The 24,580-nt window shown below is 32.8% G+C and overlaps 1 protein-coding gene across 9 annotated transcripts in view; it reads right to left on the bottom strand.

Moving 5' to 3' along the window:
* The window catches only part of OSBPL8 (oxysterol binding protein like 8), a 146,241-nt gene that overhangs the window by 61,104 nt on the left and 60,557 nt on the right, over window positions 1-24,580 (bottom strand). For 6 of the 9 annotated variants that reach the window (XM_039838883.1, XM_039838889.1, XM_039838887.1 and 3 more), the window contains one exon: window positions 18,748-18,885. In XM_039838883.1, the coding sequence (XP_039694817.1) occupies window positions 18,748-18,885 (138 nt within the window). The remainder of the gene's footprint in view (window positions 1-18,747; window positions 18,886-24,580) is intronic. The other 3 variants (XM_039838885.1, XM_039838890.1, XM_039838891.1) reach the window with 1 other exon arrangement.

Here is a 24,580-nt window from a genome sequence, read left to right on the forward strand (position 1 = left end):
TAATGGCGACATTGGTTAACGCAATCTGTAAGTTTCAACTGTACTGTTTAACAGTAAGACATATATGTATTTACACTGTGTGTTCACCTCCCATAGTTAGATTTCTTTCTGTCACCACATTTTGACCCCCTTTACCCCATCTACCTCCCTCCTCCCCCTACTCCCTACCCTTTGGTAACCACTAGTCTATAGTCCATGTCCATGAGTCTGTTTGTTTGTCCTGTTCATTTGTTGCTTTTAGGTTTATATCCCACATATAAGTGATATTATGTGATTTTCAACTTTTTCAGTCTAGTTTATTTTGCTTAGCATGATTATCTTGAGGTCTATCCACGTTGTCACAAATGGTAGTATTTCATCTCTTCTTATGGCTGAGTAATATTCCATTGCACCACCTCTTTTTAACCCAAGGACAAACTGTTTGGGTAAGCTTTGTGCAAATTCTTTTCCGACCTTGGCTTGTCTTGACAGTATGCTAATGAAGTTTCTTTTCTTTTCTCCATACTTTAATGTTTGGATAAGCTAAGGATGCTTACAATACATTGACGGGTTCTCCTTTGTTTTTTTTAAGACTTTATTTTTAAGAGGAGTTCTAGGTTTACAGCAAAGGCGAGAAGGTATAGAGGTTTCCCATAAAGTCCCACTTCCACACATGCATACTTCCCCCTTTAATAATTTCCCCACCAGAATGGTATATTAAAACTGATGAACCTACAATGACACATCAAAATCACCCAAAGTCCACAGCTAACCTTAAGGTTCATTTTGGTGTGGTACTTTCTAATGGGTTTAGACATATGACATGTATCCGTCATTAAAGTATCACATAGAGTATTTTCACTGACCTAAAAATCTTCCATGTTCTGCGTATTCATTCCTCTCTCCTCTTTAACTCCTGGAAACAATTGATCATTTTACTGTCTCCACAGTTTTGCCTTTACCATAATAGTCATGTAGGTGAAATCACACAGTATGAAGCCTTTTCAGATTGGTTTCTTTCATTTTGTAATATGTATTTAAGGTTTCTCCATGGCTTGATAGCTCATTTCTTTTTAGCCCCAAATAATATTCCATTGTCTGAATGCATCACAATTTATTTATCCATTTAGCTACTGAAGGATATCCTGGTTACTTCTAAGTTTTGGCAATACAAAATACTATACACATCCTTGTGCAGGTTTTTTGTGTAGACATGTTTTTAACTCCCTTGGATAAATATCAAGGAGTGTGACTGCTGGATCATATGGTAAGAATACTGCTTTGTAAGAAACCATCAAATTGTTTTCGAAAGTGGCTGTACCATTGTGCATTCCCATCAGCAATGAATTAAAGTTCCTGCTGATCCACAAAGCTGTCAGTGTTCTGGATTTTGGCCATTCTCATAGGTATGTAGTGGTATTTCATTGTAGCTTTAATTCTGTATTTCTTTTTATGTGCTTATTTGCCATCTGCATATTTCCATTAGAACTCCATCTTTCCTATCTCATCTGAATGGTGGTGAAATAAATATGGTACCCATATTTACACACACTTTAAAAGCTTCAATTAACATTCTTCATATTAAAGACTTAAAAATAGTTGGTAAACTCAAAATACTTGATTAAAATACTTGGTAAACTAAAAAAAGCATAACTTCAATTAAAACCATTAGAAAAAACACTAGGAGCTAATATTTCTGGGAACTAGATCGAGTTCAATTATTATCTACCACCTGCCTTGCCTCTACATCATAATATTACAAGAATATAAATATGCATGTGAGCATTTATGGTTGTATGTATATACAGCTATATCTATCTATCTATATATAGTGATCAATGTAAAGTGTTCTGTAAATATAAAATAGTAATTAACAAATTTTTCAAGTCTATAATCAAATTCAAAGAAAACTAACACATTACAATCTTAAGACAGGGTATTACAAACTAGTAGTAGACATTAACGACACAAGGAAAAACACAAATACTCTCTTCTTCAATAATAAAACACTTTTAGAAAACAAATTTTTAAAGGCAGCTGCTAATTTAAAACCAAAATCTAGATTTGTTACTTTAAAGAACCAAAGATCTATTTTTTCTTAATCCCTTCACCATTTTCACCCAGCCCAAAAATCTATTTCTAAAACATTTCATGTATCTCTTGTGATTTCAATTTAATTTCAGAATTACTTATAATCTCTATAGATTTTGTATTAATTTTAATGTCAGACTAAGGTTCAAACTATGCTCAAAGTCTGATTTACCTCTTAAAGACCTACAGCGTAATTACATTTACTGTGTCATGCTGGCTACATTCAACTACTATAAAGTTTATAGCATGGCTGAATACTCTTAAAACATATCTGGGTTAACATCTGAACTAACCATTTCTCCCATTTTACATTATATAATCTATGTATGAAAACAAGTAATAATTACAAAAATAGAATGTTGCCAGGTAATTAAAATAGTTTTGAAAGTCATGTGAGACATTTATACTAGAAATAGATTTTGACCTATGGATAAAATACTTATTTAAAAATGCTTTTCAAAATTCAAGTCACTACTTATTGGTAAATTGAAAAATCAATTTAGTGGGTTACAAATAGCATTTTAAAAAAAATGGAATAGACCAGGATAGGATTAGAGTACATCATACTCTGATGTTAAAGGGCAAGTTGTTTCATAAATCTCTTGTTTTAGGCTTTTTATGTAAATATGTATGTGTGTGTGTGTGTGTGTGTGTGTGTGTGTGTGTGTACATATATTTAGGATAGTGATGTAAAACGTATGAGTCATGGTCAAAATTGGAAAAGATGATGTAAACAATATTATTTCTTTTGAAATTCCCTAATATTAAAAAGAACTAATTATAAAACTTCATTACCAGCTTGCTGCTGAAGAGACTAACTACATATATTATCTCTGGTAGAGTGGCTCTTTCCATAGTGGACTGGCAGACATTTGAGCAGAGGCAAAAATCACAAAAGGCCATTAAAAAAAAGATTCTCTAGATGCTCCTGCTATATGTCCAAAGAAAATGCCCAGCCTTAATTTCTCTTTTTATAGAGCCTACAGATTAGGACTGAAGGAGGCATCCCACTGTAATATTTAGAACTCTAATGAGTTCTCTGGACAAATTCCAGATCATCTCTATTTTAAAAACAGATGAATTTCAAACAGCTGATATTTTGAAATAATCTAATTTGGCAGTTGGAAAAATCCATTTAAATTCTATGAAGTTCTATATGCACACTCATGATAAATACATTGCTTTAAACTGGGATGAAATTATTATAAGACCTATATATTTGTCTCAAATCCCAAAATAATAAAACTAGGCTTTAGGAGATTTAAATATCCTTAAAGCAGGAAAAAGAATTGGAAAAAGGTCAAAATACTGAAAACAAAATCAACCAATAAGAATTTAAGAAAGTACTATGCCCAAACATGAAAAGACCACTACCTATAAAATGAGATAAATATCTGAAGATGGTACTACACAAATTCAGTAGTAAGTTCCTTTACATAACACAATTCAAATAAGAATATACTTCACACACTGGAGTAGCCAATGCTTGGCAAGCAAGTCTATTTATAATCTTTCAAAGAATATATAAATTGAGATAAGTGATAATGACCTTTGCTTTAAAATAGAAAACAACAATATATCTCTCCATCGATTCCCATCCTCCAACATGGCAAAGTAGTTTCTTAGCTGTAATTAGTAAAATCTCAATGATTATATGGCTTGAAAAGTATACAAAAAAATCTTATCTTACATTTCCTCAGAAAATAACTCATTCTCAACATATTCTTAATATGAAAACACATGCAAATATACATATAAAATTTAAAAGATGGCTTACGATAATTTTAGACTGAACAGCATTCTTGTCTGTATGTCCATATTCATTGCAATCAGTATAAGAGTATTTTCCTTTGGATGACAAGTTCTTTATAATTATGTGTATATTATATAACCATTCATACAATAAAAATTTAGTGAGCAGCTATTATTGTTAGGAATTATGTTAAGCACAGATAGCTAAGAACATAATAGTCCCTAGTTTCTGCTATTATTTCAATATGTGTGTGTAAATGCATGTTCATTAAAAGTTGATTGAAACTCAGAGTCTATTCCAACAAAGTACATGTTAAATGATGTTCTCAAGATTATAGGACTGTTCACAAAAATCTATTTAACTAAAAACGTACTAAACTAGTAATACTTATGAATGTAACCACCATAATACTACCTCATAATTATACAGTAATATTTTTTCAAGTGTTTTCACATACATTCTCAATAGAGTCAAACAAAACATGACATACAAAATGAACAGTATCCTAGTTTTATAGATAAGGTAACCAGGCTCTGAGAGACATATGCTTAATGTCACATAGTAAACAAGAAGAGAGCCCAATATTAAAATCCGGCCATGGGAATAGTGTTTACTTTTCCTGCTTCTCCTCATTCTCCTTCCCTAAGCCTGTCAATACAGATGCCAGCATCAAGCAGTTTTGTTGTAAGGTAAGACTGAAAGACCAGGGATAAAAAAGATGGTCTCAGGTAACAACAGGATCTGTGGCAGAAAGGGAGAAAATGTGGGACATCTAGATGATAAAGAAGAAGAAAGGGAAGCCTATAGAACACAAGCCACTCGACTGGATCATCCTTTGCATGTAAGGACAGTTTGTAAATCAAGGACTCAACTCAAAATTTAAGAAACATCTATGTTTCAAGGATTCTTCTACTAGAAAGCTGTGCAAATATCATGTTAGAAAAAAAGCTATTGGTCTCTTTCTGTATAACTAGGTTTAAAAAAAAAAATCCTCACTATACCCCTTTGAATCCTTTCGTGTTCTAAAACTAGTAAATAACACTAATCTATGGTTCCTAGATTTGAATTTCGTGGACTAGTAATCCCCCCACCCCCGCACACACACAAATTGTGACATGCCATCAGAGTTTTCATCTTGATAAGACATTTTTTAAAAACCTATAATTCACAATCTCCATCTATTCATAAAGGAACATTAAAGATTATACAGCAGAAAGACTATAATCTCATAATAAAGAACAGTCTTTTAGGAATTTCAGCTGATGACAAACTCAAAACAGTGTACCTGTTTTTCTCCTCTAGTTATAGAACTAAAAAAGAACCACAGGGACCAGCACCAACTTCAGTCCCCAGACTATACCATAAAAAAAAAAAGAGATGCATTTATTCTACATATATATACTTAAGAGTGTATATAACATGTACATTTTAAACATAATTAATAAAAATGGAAACTTAGCTAATGACCATCAACTTAAAAACAGTATTACAAGTACTTTTAAAGGTTCCTATGTGTGCCTGATCCCACCATCCTCCCTTTTAACCAGTTAACCATTATCTCAAATTCTGTTTTACTCATGCCATTGTTTTATTACGTATTTAACCCCACACAATGCATTGATTCATTTTCTAGGATATATTAAGGAGTATAAAACCTAAGGAGTATAACAACTAGGGATTATGGTATGCTTATCTTCAACTTTACTGTGTAATGCCAAACTGTTTTCCATAATGGTTCTACTAACATTTCTTCTTCCGCCAGCAGTAAATGAGAATTCCTGTTATTTTACATCCTCACTGACACTTGTAATTGTCGGACTTTAAAATTATCTCAATCTGGTGGGTGTGAAATGGCAATTCATTATTGTATTAATTTACTTGTGCCTGTTTCCTAATACTGTTATGCATCTTTTCAAACTTAGTGGCCACGCGTGTTACCTCTTCTGTAAATAGCTATTCATGATGTTTGGTCATATTCCTAGAGGGTTTTGGTCTTTGTGGCTGATCCATAGGAGTACTTCGCTTTTCTTGGATATTAATTCTTTGTCAGTTACATGCATGTCAATCTGTTTCTTCTCTATTTTTACGATATCTTTTGATGAACAGATGTTCTTGAGTTCAACAATGCAGAAGGTCAGTCTTCTTTTCAATTTGAGATGTGTATGTGTGTGTCTTGTTAAACCCTTTCTTTCCCCAAAGATATAAAAATATTTTTCTATATTTTGTAAAGCTTAAAACCTTTCACATTTAAACTGGAATTGATTTTGTAAATAGTGAGAGGTATCTATTTTCATTTTTTTCTCATATAGGTAAACTAATTTTCTCAAAATCATTCATTGAGTAATATGTTATAAATTGAGTTTTCATATATGCTTGGGTCTGTTTTTAAGTCTCTGTTGTGTTTCATTTATCTCTTTGTCTATTTCAGCACCAACACTTCCCATCTTATTTACTAGAGCATTATAGTAAAACTAAGTAACCTCCAACCCTTGCCTGCTGCTTCAGGAGTGTCTTCACTCTTTTTTGCCCTTTGCTCACCCTAGAGAGTTAAGGATGACCTTATCAAGTACCATGAAAAAATCCTATTGAGATATAGATTCAAAACACAGAGAACACATAAAATCAATTAGAGAAGTGACGGGATAATAATATTGAACTTCCCAATTGGAAACATGGTATATTTCTTCATTTACTGAGATTATATGATGTTATATGTTTCTATGTAAAAATATTTCACATTTCTTGTTAGGTTTATTGGTCTTTTTGGTTGATATGGTTGATATGTACCTTATTTCCTGTTATTTTAAGTGGTATTTTTTTAATTGCATTTTTCTAACCATCTGTTACTGTTACATAGAACTGCAGTTAATATATATCCAGTAACTTCTTAATAATTTAAATGATTTATCTGTGAATCTATATAAACAATTATATTCACTACAAATAAAGAAAAATTGTTTCTCTTTTGATTTCTTTTTTACTTTATTTACTGGCTAAATTTCAAGAGCAATGTTGCAATGAAATGTAGATGGTGCACACTTTTTCCTTATTCCTAATTCTCACTTTACAAGGTTAAGAAAGTTCTCTTCTATTCTTAATTTGCTAAGAGTTTTTTTTTTATCATGAAGGATGTTAAATTTTTCAGTTTATTAACAGGATCACAACATAGTTTTTCTTTAATCTGTTAAAGTGTTAAATGACAATTATAGATTTTCTAATATCAAACACATCATTGCATTTCTAGAATAACCCCAAGGTGGTTATAATGTATTTTAAAAATATATTTTGCTTGATTCAGTTTGCTAATAATTTTTTTAGAATTGCTGCATCTAGGTTCATGAGAAGAATGTCTTGTAACTTTTCTCTCTTATAATGTCCTTGTCTGCTTTTCAAATACAAGCCTAATATTTAGGGAATATTTCTTTTTCCATTTCATCAGTTCTAAGATGCCATCAACTACTTTCAGAGATGTCATAAAATATGAGGGGAGACAAGAAGACTGATAGCAATTTTAACATGTGTTAACATTTAACCCAGATTCAGATATGTTATCAAGTGTTTAACAATGGCCAACAGAGATTGTAAAACACCATCAATTAAAGATGCAACATAATTTCAGAGATGTTAAAATGGGGGACTGCCTTTCAGAATAAATAAAATACAGTATTAATGTGAGGTTGAAATTATTTTTTTCCCTAAATGTTTGACAATACTTGTTTGTGAACCTATCTGGGTTTTATGTTCTTTGTAAAATATATATTACTAATTAGATTACAAAAATCACTAGAATTTTCTATTACTGAGTCAATTTGGAAAATAATCTTTCTAGAAATTTTCTTGTTTCACCTAATTTTTCAAATTTATTGGCTTTAAGTTATATATGTTATCTTTTAAACATCTGCTTCTTTTAGTTGTGTCCCCTTTTTATTCCTAATAATGTCTATTTCCTCTTTTTTCCCCTTAATCTTGCCAAAGGTTTGATAATTATCAGCTTTTTCAAATAACCAACTTTGTCTTTCTTGATATGTTCAACTATGTCTATTTTCTTTATTACTTCCTTCCTTCTATTTACTTTGGGTTTATTCTATTATTTTTCTAAATTAAATGCTAACTTCATTACTTTTCAGTCTTCCTTCTTGTCAAGTATCAACATTAAACTACTATTTTTAGATTTCCTGTTTGGGAATTGTGAGGCCTCCTTAATTGGAGGGTTGGTGTCTTTCATCAATTCTGAAAGGTTCTTAGCATTATGTCTTCTAATATTGCCTCTAACCCCATTCCATTATCTTCTGAAACTTGTAATTCCAATCGGTACAGACTTTGGTCTGGATGGTAAGTAGTTTGTGCAGATTCTGATAGCCGCTTGTTACCCCACTTGTTTACTGATTTTTCCACATTCTTGCCAGCATTTGGTATTGTCAGTGTTTTGAATTTTAGCCAGTTTAATAGGGGCATAATGGTACCTCATTTTTTATTGATTTTTAATTATGAGCTCATATTTAATTCTTTGAGGTCTATGTTTAAAATATCTCCCTTTAAAGAGGATCTGTGCCTACTCTTCCAAGTACCTGAGAACACTAATATAACCCAAGATCATTTTAAACTATACTGGGAGGTGTTTTTGTTTTTGCCACAGAACTAGTATGAATTCTGGACCCATACCTACGTAAGTATTTATTTGGGCTTCTCAAAAACTAGTCCCTCTCTCCTCTGATTCTACGTAGACATGAGACCAAGATAGGCAAATACACCACGAATTCCACTGTGGGCATGTTTTCCAGTTTGTTTACTTCATCCTGAAGTAAAATTTGCGTATGTTCAAAGTTACAACAACCAAAGGAAGTGGAAACGACCAAAGTGCTCCCTGTGTGAGTACTGTTTATCTTCTCTCAGAAAATAAGCAAATGTTACTAAGTAAGTTAATAAACTGATAAACTGATCTTATCTTGTCATATAGTGATCAAAAATACAGAACGGTTACTTCTACATGCTTCAAATAAGAAAAGAAAAATTGTAGCAGTCAATTCTACAGGTGAAACTTTTACCACTCTTGCTAAGGAGATATCAACCTCTCACATGTTGGAAACAAATGGGGGAAATACCAGCAGAAAAGAGCTGAGAAACCAGTGCATGTAATATCTGATAATCTTTTAATATTATCTTAGGTAAAAAGAATATGTATATGATGTTTATGGGGAAAAAGCGTTCTCAATATTCACCTTACTGCTTTGTTAAAGAAGCAATGAATAAGGATAAGACAGATTCATCTTAGTAAAAATGCTTAAAACAAAGCTTAATTATTCATTCTCACTTTTCAATAAATGCTTTCAAAGTATTTCAGTTTCCCTGTAGAAGCACAAGACCGGTTGAAGAACATAGATATTGCAACAGTTCAGAAGAGAAATTCAGAAAAATATTTTATTATTTCCTTAATCTGCCGAATATTATATTCTTTTATTATTTAATAGGTACTTTCATAGCTTTATGAAACAACTATCCAAACACAAGGAATTTCAAAACAGAAAACAACTATGGGCTTTGACAGTCTTAAGAAATAACTTCAGAAATGTAACATACTGAGGAATCAAAAACTCAGAAGAAAATTAACATAAACTCTATACTAATTCTAAGGAAAACAACCTATGGCTATAAACCAAAGCACAACATTTAGGATAAAAGAATTAAAAACAATGGGGTTGGGTTAGAGGGATAAATTCAAGTTCTCTTTCAGTAAAATAATTTTCATCAAATATAACACACATATTCAAGAATATATTTATTATGTATTCCATATACATATAGTCTCATGTATGTTCAGAACTGATCTTACAAATGTCTTACCAAGGAAGAAGGAATTGCTTCGGTTCATGGAGGAAACTGACTCCTAGGTTTCCTTTTGTCTGTGAACCACTTTAATGAAGGTACTTGTTAGTCACCTGAGATTATAACAGCAATGTCTACAACTGTCACCCTGGAGAATCTGGTACATCTTCACACTAGTAAACTCTCTGCCAAAGAAAACCCTCTTCTACTTTGAAGTTTTCTATTAAGTTGTAGTATAGACCTATCGTGTCATGTTTAATGCTGTCAGGGCATTCAAGGTGAGGGCACTTTTCAGGTTTAAGAGAATTTGCTAAGAGATAAAAGAAACATCGTACTAAATATAAACATTTTAATTCAAACCTAGATAAACCAAGCATGGTCTAAATTAATTTTAATAAAACTAATTAAACAGGTAAAACTTTCAGTTTCAAAAGTTTTTAAACTTTAAACATTTAAAAATTAGTTTGCGATGAACTCGTTTAAATTTTGGCAAAGCAACATTTGATATTCTCTCAAAAAACACTATAATTTAAGATTCTTAAAAAAATAAAAGAATGTAAATTAGTTTTTTATGACCAAAGAATGAAAGGGTAGCTACGAGATAAATTATATTAACTCATCAAGCTATGATAACAATCTCAAACATGATCCAGAGGGAATAGACTATCTATCCATGAGATGAGCTATAATTGAGTCTCTAGGCTCTCTTGTCATTGTTTTTATTTAAAAGTAGAGGGGAAAAGGAGACAACAAACCTAATTAATCTACATGTCTTTCTTTCTTGAAAAAAACACAAAACAAAACAGAATTACGTTAAGCTCAAACAAGTCACCATAAAACAAATACCATCCTATTTAAGAAACTGTAATCACATTACGTTAAAATTATTTTGAAGTAAACTGATACTTAGTCTTTGACTAAGGGAAAAAGTCTGGCAAATACACAATTTTTGGAATAATCTGATTTATCACCATAATCTAAACATATAACAAACAAAAGATTATCTTGATGTGTGGGGGCTTTAGGAAGGAGAGTCAGAGTCTCCCTGCTCCTCCAAAAAAAAAAGAAAGAAAAAGAAAGAAAATCCTAAAATAATGGAAGGAAACCACATGCAAAAAAACAAAATTAAGAATTGCTTTTAAGGGATAATGACCTACAATAACTTGGTATGAATCAATAAGTATGAAAGAGACAGCCAGAAAACAGCAACAATAAGAATCCTTGACATTAAAGCAATAGCAAAACACATTTGTAACACCATGGCATCTGTATTAATAAAACAAAACAAAAACAGCTGACACTGTAATTCACTCCAGTTAGTGGAGTAGTTAAAACTATGGGCTTTGACAGTCCTGAGTTTGAAACCTGCCTCTGCCATTTACCAGTTTTGTGAATTTGAACAAATTTCTTAACATCCCTAATCCTGTTTTCTCACTTGTAAAGCAGACATATAACTTAGTTTATACCTTGTGGGGTTGTTTCAAGAATTACATATAAATTTGCACATACAACTTTTAGCATGACAACTTAGTAAGGGCCCAATAAATGATAGCTATTAGTATGAATCCAACAAATATCACCAAAACAAATACCATTATTTTCCTGCTGCATGGTCATCTACAGGCTAGTAGGACTCTCTCTTTAGCAAACACAGGAACAATACTACATGTGAGGTTCATGTTAGAGAACAGGCTCCCAGCACTTGAAGATCACCTTCAAAATTGTATTTATTCATTAAAAAATGAGACTGTCACTTTCACAAGGGCAGAGACCAGCACATAACAGGAGCTCAATAAAGACATTTATTCACTTATTAAACACAAAAGTTGCTATTATGTTCCAGATACTATGCCAGGCATGGGAAATTTTTTTTTTTTAAGAGAGAGAAATGTCTAACCGCTATGCTGTACACTTGAAACTAATATAAAATAATACTGAGTATCAACTGTAATTGAAAAATTTTTTTAAAAAGAAGAAAAAAAAAAGACAAATCTGCCCTGAGAAGCTTACTGACAAAGATATTTACTCCCTACAACTTTCTTCCTTTTATACCAACCCTAAATTATTTTATCAATTCAGTATTCATCTGTTAGAGAGAGTCCTTGTCTCGGCCCCCACAGCCACTTACACGATGCCTTTAAACTGCCCACTGATTCTGACATTTCCCCCTACAAATCCTACCCACTCCATCAAAGCAATTCACCAAGCTCATCTATTAAATCTCTACTTCCTGGCCAACATCTCACTCTGCCACTCATTCTTCTCTTGAATATACCTGCTAAAGCCTAATCTTACAGGAGAAAACCCCACACGATGGTATTTCGATACCAATGTGAACTGAGGCCTAAACGCTGCTTGGCAATCCCACTATCATGGTTCCTGCACTTTCTAGCTATATTCCTTGTCCAGTCAATCCCTTCACCTTCCCACTGGACCCCATCTCTACTGTCTTTCCTGAGAATCCGCTCTATTAATTCCCCCATCTTTCTCCTATATTTTGTATCTCTCTATTGATTTTATCCTGTCAATTTTTGAACATGCTCAAATATCACCTATCTTAAAACGAACCTCCTTTTTGCTCAATGTCTTTCTCTAGGTACCATACATTTTCCTCCCTTTTAAGGCCATTATATCTATAAGAGTTTGCTATCTTAACTGTCTCCAATTCCTTATTTTTCCAACTCCTCATCCTATTGCCATCTAGCTTCTGCCTTCATCACTATCTCCAAAACTGATTTCACAAAAGTTAGCAATGATATCTATCCTATCAATAGACGATTTTTCAGTTGTTTTAATTGCCTTGACTTTTGAGCTGTATATAAAACTATAGGTCACTCCCCCACCTTCATAAAACCCTCTGTTTCATTATTCTTGGATACAACGCTCCTTTACAAATCTCCTTTCCCAATCTCTTCTCCATTAGATCCTTAAATGTTGACATTTCTTAGGGCTATATTCCAACTCTCTACTTTTCTCAAGCTACAATTCTTCCCAAACTTTTCACAACTCACAATGAGAAATTTTACATAAGATGTAAAAATGTGTGTATGTGTGAGTACACACGAGTATGACAAAAATTTCACTCATCAAATAAGCTCTGATCTTTTCATCCTATTCTATTTCATTTAAAAAAAAAATGTCTGAGAATCACTAAACTGATCTACATGATTGTTTTAACTCTCTGTCTTCAATTACTCTATTTATGCTAATGACTTCCAAATCTACCGATCCAGTGCAAATGTGTCTATTAAATCTTAAACCCATAAAACCAATTTCTCCTTAATAACTCCATGTGGATAACTCTAAAGTACTTCAAATTCACCATTTCCAAAATTGGAGTTCTCAGCATCTTTACCTCACACATAGTCTTCCTTCAGTTCCTTACATTAACTACTGAACTAGTTTCTTAAACAAACATCTAGGAGTCATTGCTAATTCTTCCTTCTCTCTTTCCACTATCACCCTCACCTAATCAGTCACTAATCCCTAACAAATTTTCCTCTAAATATATCTCCACTTTTTTTTATTCCCACCATTGTCACTCTCATCCAGACTGTATTCACTTCACTAGATAACACAGTCTAGTAATGAGTCTTCTCATATACTATACTTTTCCAAATTAATAAATTCAATTCTAATCATTTTGTTGCTTATTATTACAGTTATCTAGTACTGTGCAATAAACACTCAAAATTTAATGGTTTTAAATACTAAGGTTATTTGCTTACAATTCTGCAACTTAGTAAGCTGGAGGTAGGAGTGGGGATGACCTATCACCAATCCACACAGCATCTGCTGGAACATCCAATATGGCTTCTTCAATCACATGTCTGGCACATCAGCTGACATCACTAGAACAGCTAGGGGCTGGCCAATCTGAGCATCCATACAACATGGCAGTGTCTGGATAGTGAGACTTTTTACATGGACACTGGCTTCCTCCAATATGCAAAAGCAGGAGTTAGCAGGTCTTTTTAATGCCTTGTCTCAAAAGTCCTTGAATGTCACTTCTGCCACATTCTATTGGTCATAGCAATCACACAGCCAGCCTGGATTCAATGGGGGTAGAGATGAAGAAGGAATAAAACTCCATTTCTTGGTGGGCAAGTTGACACAAAGAAAAAGAGCATGTAAAATAAAAGATAATGTTGCAGTGGCTTTGAAAATGAAATAATACGGTCCCCTTAATTTGCATTCCTTCCATATGCAAAATATACTTAATGCCCTACCATCACCCCTACCCCCACCAAAATATCCTATTACAGCACTAGCTGTAAGGCCAGGATCTTGTTAGCCTGAATCAGATTCAAGTGCAGACGGTACTACTCCTTTGGTTTAGTTCTTCACATAAAACTCCTTAGATACAGCTTCTCTTAAGCCAAAATCCCAACACCTCAAAAGATAACTGATCTGCCTCACTACAGTAAGCCAGGGATAGAACTGCAATAGACATTTGCGTTCAAAAGGTGTAAGGAATAGGGAGTTACACAGAAGCACATAACAGTGCCATAGCAATTATGAAATTTGCTAGGCACATGTCATCAGCAACTTGATTAGAGCACAGTTCTATTCTCTGAAAATAATCTCTGTGGCACTTGACTCTGCTGCCCTCTGGGCTCCTGGCTCCATCCTCTGAGTTACTTCCTATTTCATTAGAAATAGTCCATGTTTGTAACAGTGCAGTTTTCTCAGCCTGCTGCCTGCCCATACAAGATTGGGATTCCCCATACACGCAAAGGCTCTTTGAACTATGTTTATCCTTTTCTGTTTTTAGTAGTGGTGCTTTTATAAAAACTTTGTAAAACCTTTGTGGGTTTCCCATAAATTTTATTGAAATTAACTTCATTAGACAGTTGCCAATCCACAAATCTCTTTGATACAAGCCACTCTCTACTATGGGACAGCAAACCTAAGAGCCTTAGAAGCTTTTTTGACTAGCTGAGACTTTCTTAAAAAGTATGTATTTAAGACTTCCTTTGTCTAGCTGAAAAGCTCTAAGAGGCATTCTTAAATCTTTCTGAGGTCTCAACAAATAATTTTACAGGAGTACTCTTGATCTGGTCCTTACTCTGAGGCCATTTTTTACTGACAAAACCCTAGGATTTGAGAAGTATTAGATAAGCTAAAGTAAGGGAGAGTACAATCCACAGTGGAAGATCAGAATAAATAAAAGCATAGTTTCACTGGGGAGTAGTGAAGAAAACCATTTGGCTGGGTTCATGATGAGGTGAAACACAAAATGAAATTGGAAAGGTAGAATAAAATCAGATGTACTAAGAGCTCTGACTACCAGATCATGAAATTTTCAATTTATGCTCTCAATTGCCAGTTTCTATTTGCTGGTCCAAAGGTTGTTATATCAGATATACTCGGAGAGCTTTATAAAGACTCACCCTAGAGATTTTAAAAAGTTGGGAGTAGAATCTGTATCTAAGCAAAGCTCCCAAGTGATTCTCAGACACAACCAACTTAGGAGCCACTGCTTTCGGCAATAGTCAGTTGCTGAGAATGGGAATAACATAAATGCAGGCATCTAATGAAGTTTCCAGTTACAAACCTGAATAAGAAAAAATGGTATTTTCATTTATAATTTTCTATTTTTCTTTATTCATATTATTTCCCTCAGAGACCTATTTCATAGGACCCATGTATTCTTTGGCCATATACATCTAAAAGAACCCTACTCTCATCATAATCTCACTTTAACACATAACAATAATTTTCTATTTGGCTGGGTTGTTTGTCAAGGACGATAAACCTGGTATATTAGAGAGCAAGGTCCTAACAGAAATTAGGAGGCTCTGGAACTATGTTATGTAGGTATGAAATCATAAGCACGTGACCTAAGGTGGTGATAGTAGGAATGAAAATGAAGAGATCAGAGCCTTGATACTGTTATCACTTTTAGAAGAAATCACAGAAAGTGTTGAGAATCAGATCTTTTACCAAGCAGCTCTATGACAATGAAAATCTCTTCACAGAAATATTTCAGTAAAAATGTAAAAAGAATGAAGAATTATAAAATCACTATTTAAAAAAATTTATATATATATATACACACACATTTTTTTTTTTTATGCCTACAGCACCTGGTCTTCCTAGGTGGTCTCTCATCTAAGTACTAACCAGGACTGACCCTGCTTAGCTTCTGAGATCAGACAAGATCGGACTTGTTCAGGATGTCATGGCCATAGACTAAAAATCACCATTTTTTAAACTCTAGTATTTTAACTAATTCAATGATTATCAAACGGTATTTACACTTGTAAGTGAAAACAATATGTCAAGGAAGCAATCAAAATAAATCAAAAAAGTCAAACCTTCTCTAGGGACACTGACCCAATTTCTTAAAAAAGTCAAAAGCACAACAGAAAATAAAAATAAATAAAGAGACTCTTCAAGATTAAAGAAGACATAATGACATGACAACTAAATATCATGTATGAACCTTACTTGGATCCTGGTTTCAGCAAATCTACTGTAAAGAGATTTGGAGACAATTAGGGACATTTGAATATAAACTAGGTGTTAGGTTATATTAAGTAATTATCCATAATTTTGCTAGATGCAATAAAGGTTTTATGGTCATATAAAAAATGTTCTAATTTTTAGAGATGCACTTAGTATTCTGGGACACAACATCATGAGGTCTATAATTTACTCTGAGTATTCCAGCCCCATGCTTAAATAAATGAAACATATAACAAAAGGTTAATAATTTCTTAAATCTACATAATGGGTATATTAGTGTTCATTGTACTATTCTCTCAAATTCCCTGCTTGCCTAAAAATGTTCTTGATAGATACAAATGAGGGTAAATTATTAGTAACTAACTCTTCTGTTGTTTCATTAAGTTCTGAGTTAAAGAATTCCTCTGAATATTCTAGTGCACAGATACATGAACCAGATGAACCATATGTATTTCAGTTAAAATTATGGTGCACAGAATGGAAAGTCAGGTAATCTGCATCCTTTCTGAATTTCATCCTAATGATACTTATACCAGAGTGTACCATATATCCATTTTCAGGCTTTAAAAAAGCATTTTGGCAACAAAAATGTTAACTTTCCAAAACTGTATTCAACAACTAAGCAATAAATGTTAACATAGTACTTATTTTTATATTTATATAGTTTTCCCAGTTCCAAAAATGTTATATAAAAATGTTTCCATGTAACACAATTAGAAAAAACATTTTCTACTGAAATAAAGTAGAAAATGATCATGTAACTATTTACTAGTTAATACTCATTTTGAGTAACTAAAACCTAATTTCAAGGATAATTTATAAATTAACACCAAAACCTGATTAATTACATATAGTTACTCATTTTGAGTAACTAAAACCTAATTTCAAGGATAATTTATAAATTAACACCAAAACCTGATTAATTACATATAGACAGTATAAGGCTCAAAAATTAAGTTTTAAAAATACTTGATAACTTAAGTATATGTATATTAGCTTTTGAACACCAAATTTAAGTTCTTGATTTTAAAAGAAGTCTTTCCACCACAGCTATCAGTAGTATCACACAGAGTTCAAAGCACTTGATTAAATACACTTTAACTAAAAAGTAGAATCCAATATACAAAACTTATCAATTAAGAGTTAGGAAGTGAGATCAATGATTCCAGGAATCCCCAAGACTCTTTTAGAGGGTCTGCAAGGTTAAAACTATTTCCTCATACTTTTTCACTGAGTTGACATTTCCACTGACAGTACAAAAGCAATGTTGGGTAAAACTGCTGGCACCTTAGCACAAATCAAGCCAGAAGCACCAAATCGTAGTAGTAGTCATTGACTTCTTCACTGCCATGAACCTGAAGTAAAAGGTTGGTTTCACTAATAAATGTCCTTGAGGAAGCAGTAAAAATTATCAATCTTAAATCCTGAGTACACGTGGTCTTAATATTCTGTGTGACAAAATGAGAAGTATTTATACAGCACTTCTTTGTATTATATTTGAAAATGTATCAACAGTTGGTAGAACTGCATAACTCAGTAAGCAATGATTTTCCAAATGACTTATGAATAATGTTTCAAAATCACGTATGAGTAAAGAGCCATTCAAAGTTTTAGATGAATGAATTTGAATTCAGTAGTCTGAAAAGTTTATTGATATGGTTTCAGATTCCATATTGTAACCAACATTTAAGAAACTACCATTTGTCAAATTTTGGTGTAGTATGAAAGAAGAATATCCACAAATAGGTAATCTTCTCTTTTCTGACGACACATAAATGAGGCCATATAGTACTTGATATACTACTTCAATCAAATCATCACATCACAATAGACTGCAGAAGCAGATATGAAAATCTAGATGTCTTTTTTAAAGCTAGACAGTAAAGAGATTTGCAAAAACTGTAACACAGTAGCTCTCAAACCAAAGATGATTTTTGTCCCTCAAGGGACATCTGGCAATGTCTAGAGATATTTCTGGTTGTCATAACTGGGGAAAGTGCTACTGACATCAAGTGGGTAGAAGCCAGGGATGCTGCAAAACATCCTACAAAACAGGACAGCCAACACAGGGAAAGATTATTCAGCCCGATATATTAATAGTGCCAGTTGAGGGATCCTGAGGGGAAAAAAATACCACTCTTCTCGCTCATTTTTTTTGGGGGGGAGGGGGAAGGAATTAGTTATTTCTCATAAAAATATGTTATTCATATTCACATGTAATGGGTTTGTTACTGTAATATTAAATGAATTAATAATAAACAATTAAAAATTTCTTAGTTTTAATTTACAGTAAGTAAATACCAACAGGTTAATTCATATAAACAAAAGCGCTTTGGGTGTTTAATCATTTTTACTAGTGTAAAGGAGTCCTGAGACCAAAAAGTTTGAGAATCACTAAATTTGAAGAATGATAGAACTAACTGAGAATGTTGGAGAATATAAGAGGAATTAAAAGACTCTAAGGGAAAATTTACTCATTTCAAGAATATTATGGATGACCAAACAAGACAAACAAAAAACCATATACCACTAAACAGTTCAAAAGAAAAAAGTTAATGATGGACCTAAAATGTCATTCTCTCCTAAAAAACAAACAAATAAAAAAACCCACACATTAAACAACTTCTTACCCTGGCTATGAGGACTTGCTGGACTAAAAGACGGCTGATACAAATCTCTGGTTGGCGTTGGATAAGCTTCTTTCCCTTGGCGCTGACTCATCTTTCCTGGTGTCAGAAGTTGAGATTCGTCACTGTTTGCTACCACAACTCAAGGAAAGATAAGAAAAAGAATTAGTACTTCAGTCCTAGATTTACAAGATGGTATATTAATAACATAGAACAGAATCATGATAGAAATCACCTCAATGGTTATGTTCATTTTATTACCAACTCAATACTGTAATATATTTGCATAGTTTTATTTTCTTTTAATTTGAGTTTTCTATCAATCCAAAAGGAATTGACAAGTATGCATGAGTAAAATTATACAAGCTGTAGACACTATAAAAATAAAAATATATATTCAACTGAGGATAAAAAGTACTCCAAAGTTTACTGTGCCTATTAACTCTATATTTGTCAATAGAACAATAAGCAAATGACAAAATCATTTCACAGAAGAAATACGATGGTCGATAAACATGTGAAAAGATACTCAACCTCATTAGTGATCAGAAAAAATATAAATTAGTAGCAGTATAAAATATTTTACATTCACTAGAATTTCTACTCTAATTTCTAATTTTCATGGATAGTTAGGTATAATTCCTGTTTTAGAGATGGGGAAACTTGAAATTCAGAGATTGCCTTGCCTAAGATTAAGTAATATAAGTAAGATTCTAACTCAGGACTATTTAGTTCCAAAGTCTGGCTCTTAAAAGCTTACTGCCCCGATAATCAATTTAAATAGTGTTTAAGGCTACAGTTCACCCGTTTGACAAAGCTACTAACAGAGAAAGGCAATGCCCAATTCCAGAGAGGAGAGAGAGAAAAGAGAAAAATACTCCTTGAAGGAACAAGGCAAATTGTGAGCAAGCCCAAAGTGCCCTAGTAGAATCGCCACATCCTTTCATTTTGTTTCTGTGCTTTCAGCCTACAAAAACTTGTTGTATTTTGAGTGAAAATGATTCTATCTTCACTCTTGACTTAATTTTTAACGTAACCAGAACTTCATGTTCACATTTTTATCACTATATCTTTTAAATAAATTGCTTTAACATGTTTTCTATTGTGCTAAAGTCTTCAAAATTTTGTTTTAACTCCTTAAATCTCAAAGTAAAAATTCAAAAACTCTTTCTCATCCAAGTAAAGACATAAAAGATTTATTTTTCCATCAAGACCATAAAAAAAATCTATATACTGATGACTCCTAAATTTATATCTCCTTCTAAACTCAAACTCACATATCCAATTGCCTACCTTATAATCACCTCTATTATTTAATAGGCAGCTCGAATTTATCGAGAACATAATTCTTGATTCTGCCTATCTCCCAAACCTCTCTCTCTTCCATCTCAGTAAGTCGAATCACTATTCCCCTCTACTTTCTCAGGCCAAAAACCTTAGATGCTTCTTCAATTTTTCTCTTTCTTTCACACTTCACATTCAATTTATCTCTGAGATCTTTATAGTCTACATTCACAATTTATTTGGAGTCCTTCTACTTCTCCCACTTTCACAACTACTACTCTGTTACAAGCCACCATTACCCTTCCATTGGATCATGGCAGCAGTTTTCTACCCAGTCTCCAGACTTACCATCTTGCTCCTTGCTTGTGTAGAGTTCATTCTCTATATGGAAGCCAAGCAATCTTTATAAATCATAAATCAGATTTGCATCATGTAGTAATATCTTCAATGGCTCTTTGTTATACTTGCAATAAATTCCACGGCTTAAAGATTCAACAATGTCTGGCCTCCACTTATCTTTCCAACCTTATTCTCTACCACTTTCCTCTTTACTCACTTTGCTCCAGCCATAATGGCCTTCTTGGTATTCCTCAAAACATACCATCTTGCTACAGTCTGTGGGCCTTTATATCTATTGCTCCCTCTATCTGAAACACCCCTACCCCAGATCTTCTCATTATTAACCCCTATCATTATTTGTTGTTTGTGTTCAAATGCCATCTCTTCAGAAAAGCCCTTCATGATGCCTTCTGATAAATAAGTTAATTTAATATAGTACAATTTATCGGTTATTTTAATTTTTTTGGCCACTGCCCACTCCACCACAGTTGTACTCTATCACTTTATTATAGCTCTTATCACTATCTGAAATAATATCTTTTATTTGTTTATTGTCGGTCTTCTCCACTAATCCATAAATTTCGTAAGAGCATAAAGTTTTGTCTGCCTTATTTTCTCATAAGTCTTTGAGTCCTGGTATGGGTCTGGAATACTAAAGGTGTTCCACAGAATTTTGTTGAATGAATCAATCAACAACGTTCATATTTTTATGAAATGAAGTTTTATAAAGTATATGGTGGCTCCTTCAGTCACCAAATCCAAGATCCATTTAATTCTTATAAATTATTATTGAAATTAAAAATGTACATTGCTGATGTAGAGAGAGACAAAAAAACTAAACACAACAGAAAGCTCTTAGAAACAAACCCATGATTATGTGAAGCCTAGATATATGATAGGTAGAGAAAGAAAAGACTATGAAATTATTGATACTAGGAAAACTGGTTATCTGTATTAGAAAAGTAAGTCCCTACTCTATTACCACAAAGAATAGTTTTATGAAAATTAAAGACAAAAATGTAAAAAACAAAACTTGAAAACTTTTAGAAGAAAATATAAGAGAATATCTTTATAAACTTGGGGTAAGAAATGATTCCTTTACAAAGACAAAACAAAGCACTAACCATAAAAGACAGAATTGATACATTCTACCACATAAAAAAAATTAAGAATTTAACCAAAAGATACCACAAAGAAACTGGAAATAAAGACACAAGACAGAAGATTCTTGTAACACATATAATAAAAGGTTAGAATCCAGAATGTTTAAAAAAAAAAACCTCATAAATCAATTACAAAAAAAAAAACGACAATGCAATATAAAAATGAGGAGATGCTTCAAAAAGAATAAAATACCAAGGAATAATTTAACAAAGGAGGTGAAAGATGTGTACAGTGGCTCCCTCACTCCCAACCTGGTCAACTGAGATCTGAAAATATTAAATGGAAAATTCTAGAAATAAACAATTTTAAATTGCATGTTGTTTTGAGTAGTATGATGAAATCTTATGCTGTCCCACTCTGTCCCACCTGGGACATGAATCATCCCTTTGTCCAGTATATCCATACTGTATGTACAATACAATAATGTATTTTGAGACCACATTCACATAAATTTTATTACAGTATAGTTACAATTGTTCTGTTTTATTATTAGTTATTGTTTTTAATCTCTTATCATAGGTACACATGTACAAGAAAAAACATAGTATATATAGGGTTTGGTACTATCTGCAGTTTCAGGCATCCACTGGGGGTCTTGGAATATACACTCTGTGGATAAGGGGAGACCACTGTACACTGAAAACTATAAGACATTAATGAAAAAAAAAAACTGAAGAAGACACAAATAAATGGGAAGATATTCTTCCTGATGAACTGGAAAAGTTAATATCGTTAAAATGTCCATACTATCCAAAGCAATCTACAAAATCAATGTAATCTCTCCCAAAATTCCAATGGCATATTACAAAAACAGAACAAACAATCCTAAAATTTGTATGGAACCACATAAGACTCTGAATAGCTAAAGTGATCTTGAGAAAGAATAAAGTTGGAGTCATGTTTCTTGGTTTCAAACTGTATTACTACAAAGCTATGGGGTGGGGGGGGAACATTTGTGTGGTATTAGCATAAAAACAGACATTCAGAACAGAAGAGAATAGAGAGCCCAGAAATAAACCCATATATATATGGTCAATTAATTTATGACAAAGGAGTCAATAATATACAATGGGGAAAAGGACAGTCTCTACAATAAATGGTGCTGGGAAAACTAGATAGCCACGTGCAAAAAAATGAATCTGAACCACTATCTTACACTATACACAAAAATTAACTCAAAATAAAAACTTGAATGTAAGACTTGAAACCATAAAACTCCTAGAAAAAAACAAGCAGTAAGCTCCTTATATCAGACTTGGGGATGATTTTTTGGATATGACACCAAAGGCAAAGGCAACAAAAGCAAAATTAAACAAACAGGACTACATTAAATTGAAATGCTGCTTCTGCACAGTGAAGGAAATCAACAAGATAAAAAGGCAACTTACTGAAATAGAAAAAAATATTTTCTATTAATACATCTGTTAATCAGTTAAACGCCAAAATACATAAAGAACTCACACAACTCAATAGCAAAAAAAACCCCAAGCAATCCTATTTAAAAATTGAGAGTATCTAAATGGATATTCCCGCCCCCCCACCTCCAAAAAAAGATATATAGAATGCCAACAGGTACATGAAAAGATGCTCAACATCACTATCTGAGAAATGCAAATCAAAACCATAGTGAGTTGTCACCTTATACCTCTTAAAATGGCTATTATTAGGAAAACAAGAAATAAAGTGTTGGTGAGGATGTAGAGAAAAAGGAACCCTTGTGCATTGATGATGGGAATGTAAACTGGTGCAACCGCTATGGAAAACAGTATGCAAGTTCTTATAAAAATAGAACTATTATATTATCCAGCAATTCTCTTTCTGGGCATTTATCCAAAGAAAATAAAAACACTAAGTCAAAAAATATATATGTACTCCCAGGTTCACTGCAGCATTATTTACAATAGCCAAAATATGAAAATAAATATCCATCAGCAGATGAATAGATAAAAAATGTAGTACATACGTATAGTAGAATATTATTCAGCCATAAAAAAGAATGAAATCCTAACATTTGAGACAACATGGATGGAAGTTGAGGGCATTATGCCAAGTGAAATATCTCAGACAGAGGACAAATGTGTAATGCTCACACTTATATGCAGAATCTAAAGAGACTTGAAACAACAAAATGAGCCCAAAGAGATGGAGGTTGCCAGAGAAAGAGAGGTTGGGGGAGGGAGCAAAGTGCAAAATGAGTGAAGGAGATAAAAAGGTACAAACTTCCAGTTATAAAATAAGTCATGCAGATGTAATATACAACATGGTGACTATAGTTAGTAATACTGCACTGTATATTTGAAAGTTGCTGAGAGTAAATCTTAACAATTCTCATCACAAGAAAAAATCATCTGTAACTAGGTATGGTGATGATGTTAACTAGAATTACGGTGGTGATCATTTTGCAATATATACAAATATCAAATCATTATGTTGTATACCTGAAACTATTATAATGTTGTATGTCAATTATTATACAATAAAAATAATTTAATATACAAAATGAAAAATGGGGGGGTACTTAAATGGTGATTTCATGGAAGAAGAAATGCAAATGTTCAATATACACACAAAGGTGCACCCTCTTTAGTAATCAGAAAAATACAAATCAAGATCATAATGAAATAAATATTTTATACTCAGTAAAACTGACAAAAATTAATGTCTGACTGAAAAAGTTGAAAATCACATGGTATCATTTATATGTGGGATAGAAACCTAAAAGCAACAAATGAACAGGACAAACAGAGACTCAGGGACATGGACAATGGACTAGTGGTTACCAGAGAGTAGGGGGTGGAGGAGGAGGGAACAGGTAGACAAGGGAAAAGGGGTCAAATATATGGTAGCTGAAGGAAGCTAGATTTTGGGTGGTAATCACACAATAGAATATATAGATGTCAAATTATAATGTACACCTGAAAATTATATATTTGTATTAACCAATATTACCCCAATAAACTTAATAAAAAAATAATTACTGTCTGATAATAGCAAATAGATAAGAAAGGGATCAATGAGACATTTTAAGCACTGCTGGTGGAATATAACC

The sequence above is a fragment of the Pteropus medius genome, unplaced genomic scaffold (genome assembly GCF_902729225.1).
Source record: "Pteropus medius unplaced genomic scaffold, Ma_sr-lr_union100, whole genome shotgun sequence".
NCBI classification, from domain to species: Eukaryota; Metazoa; Chordata; class Mammalia; order Chiroptera; family Pteropodidae; genus Pteropus; species Pteropus medius.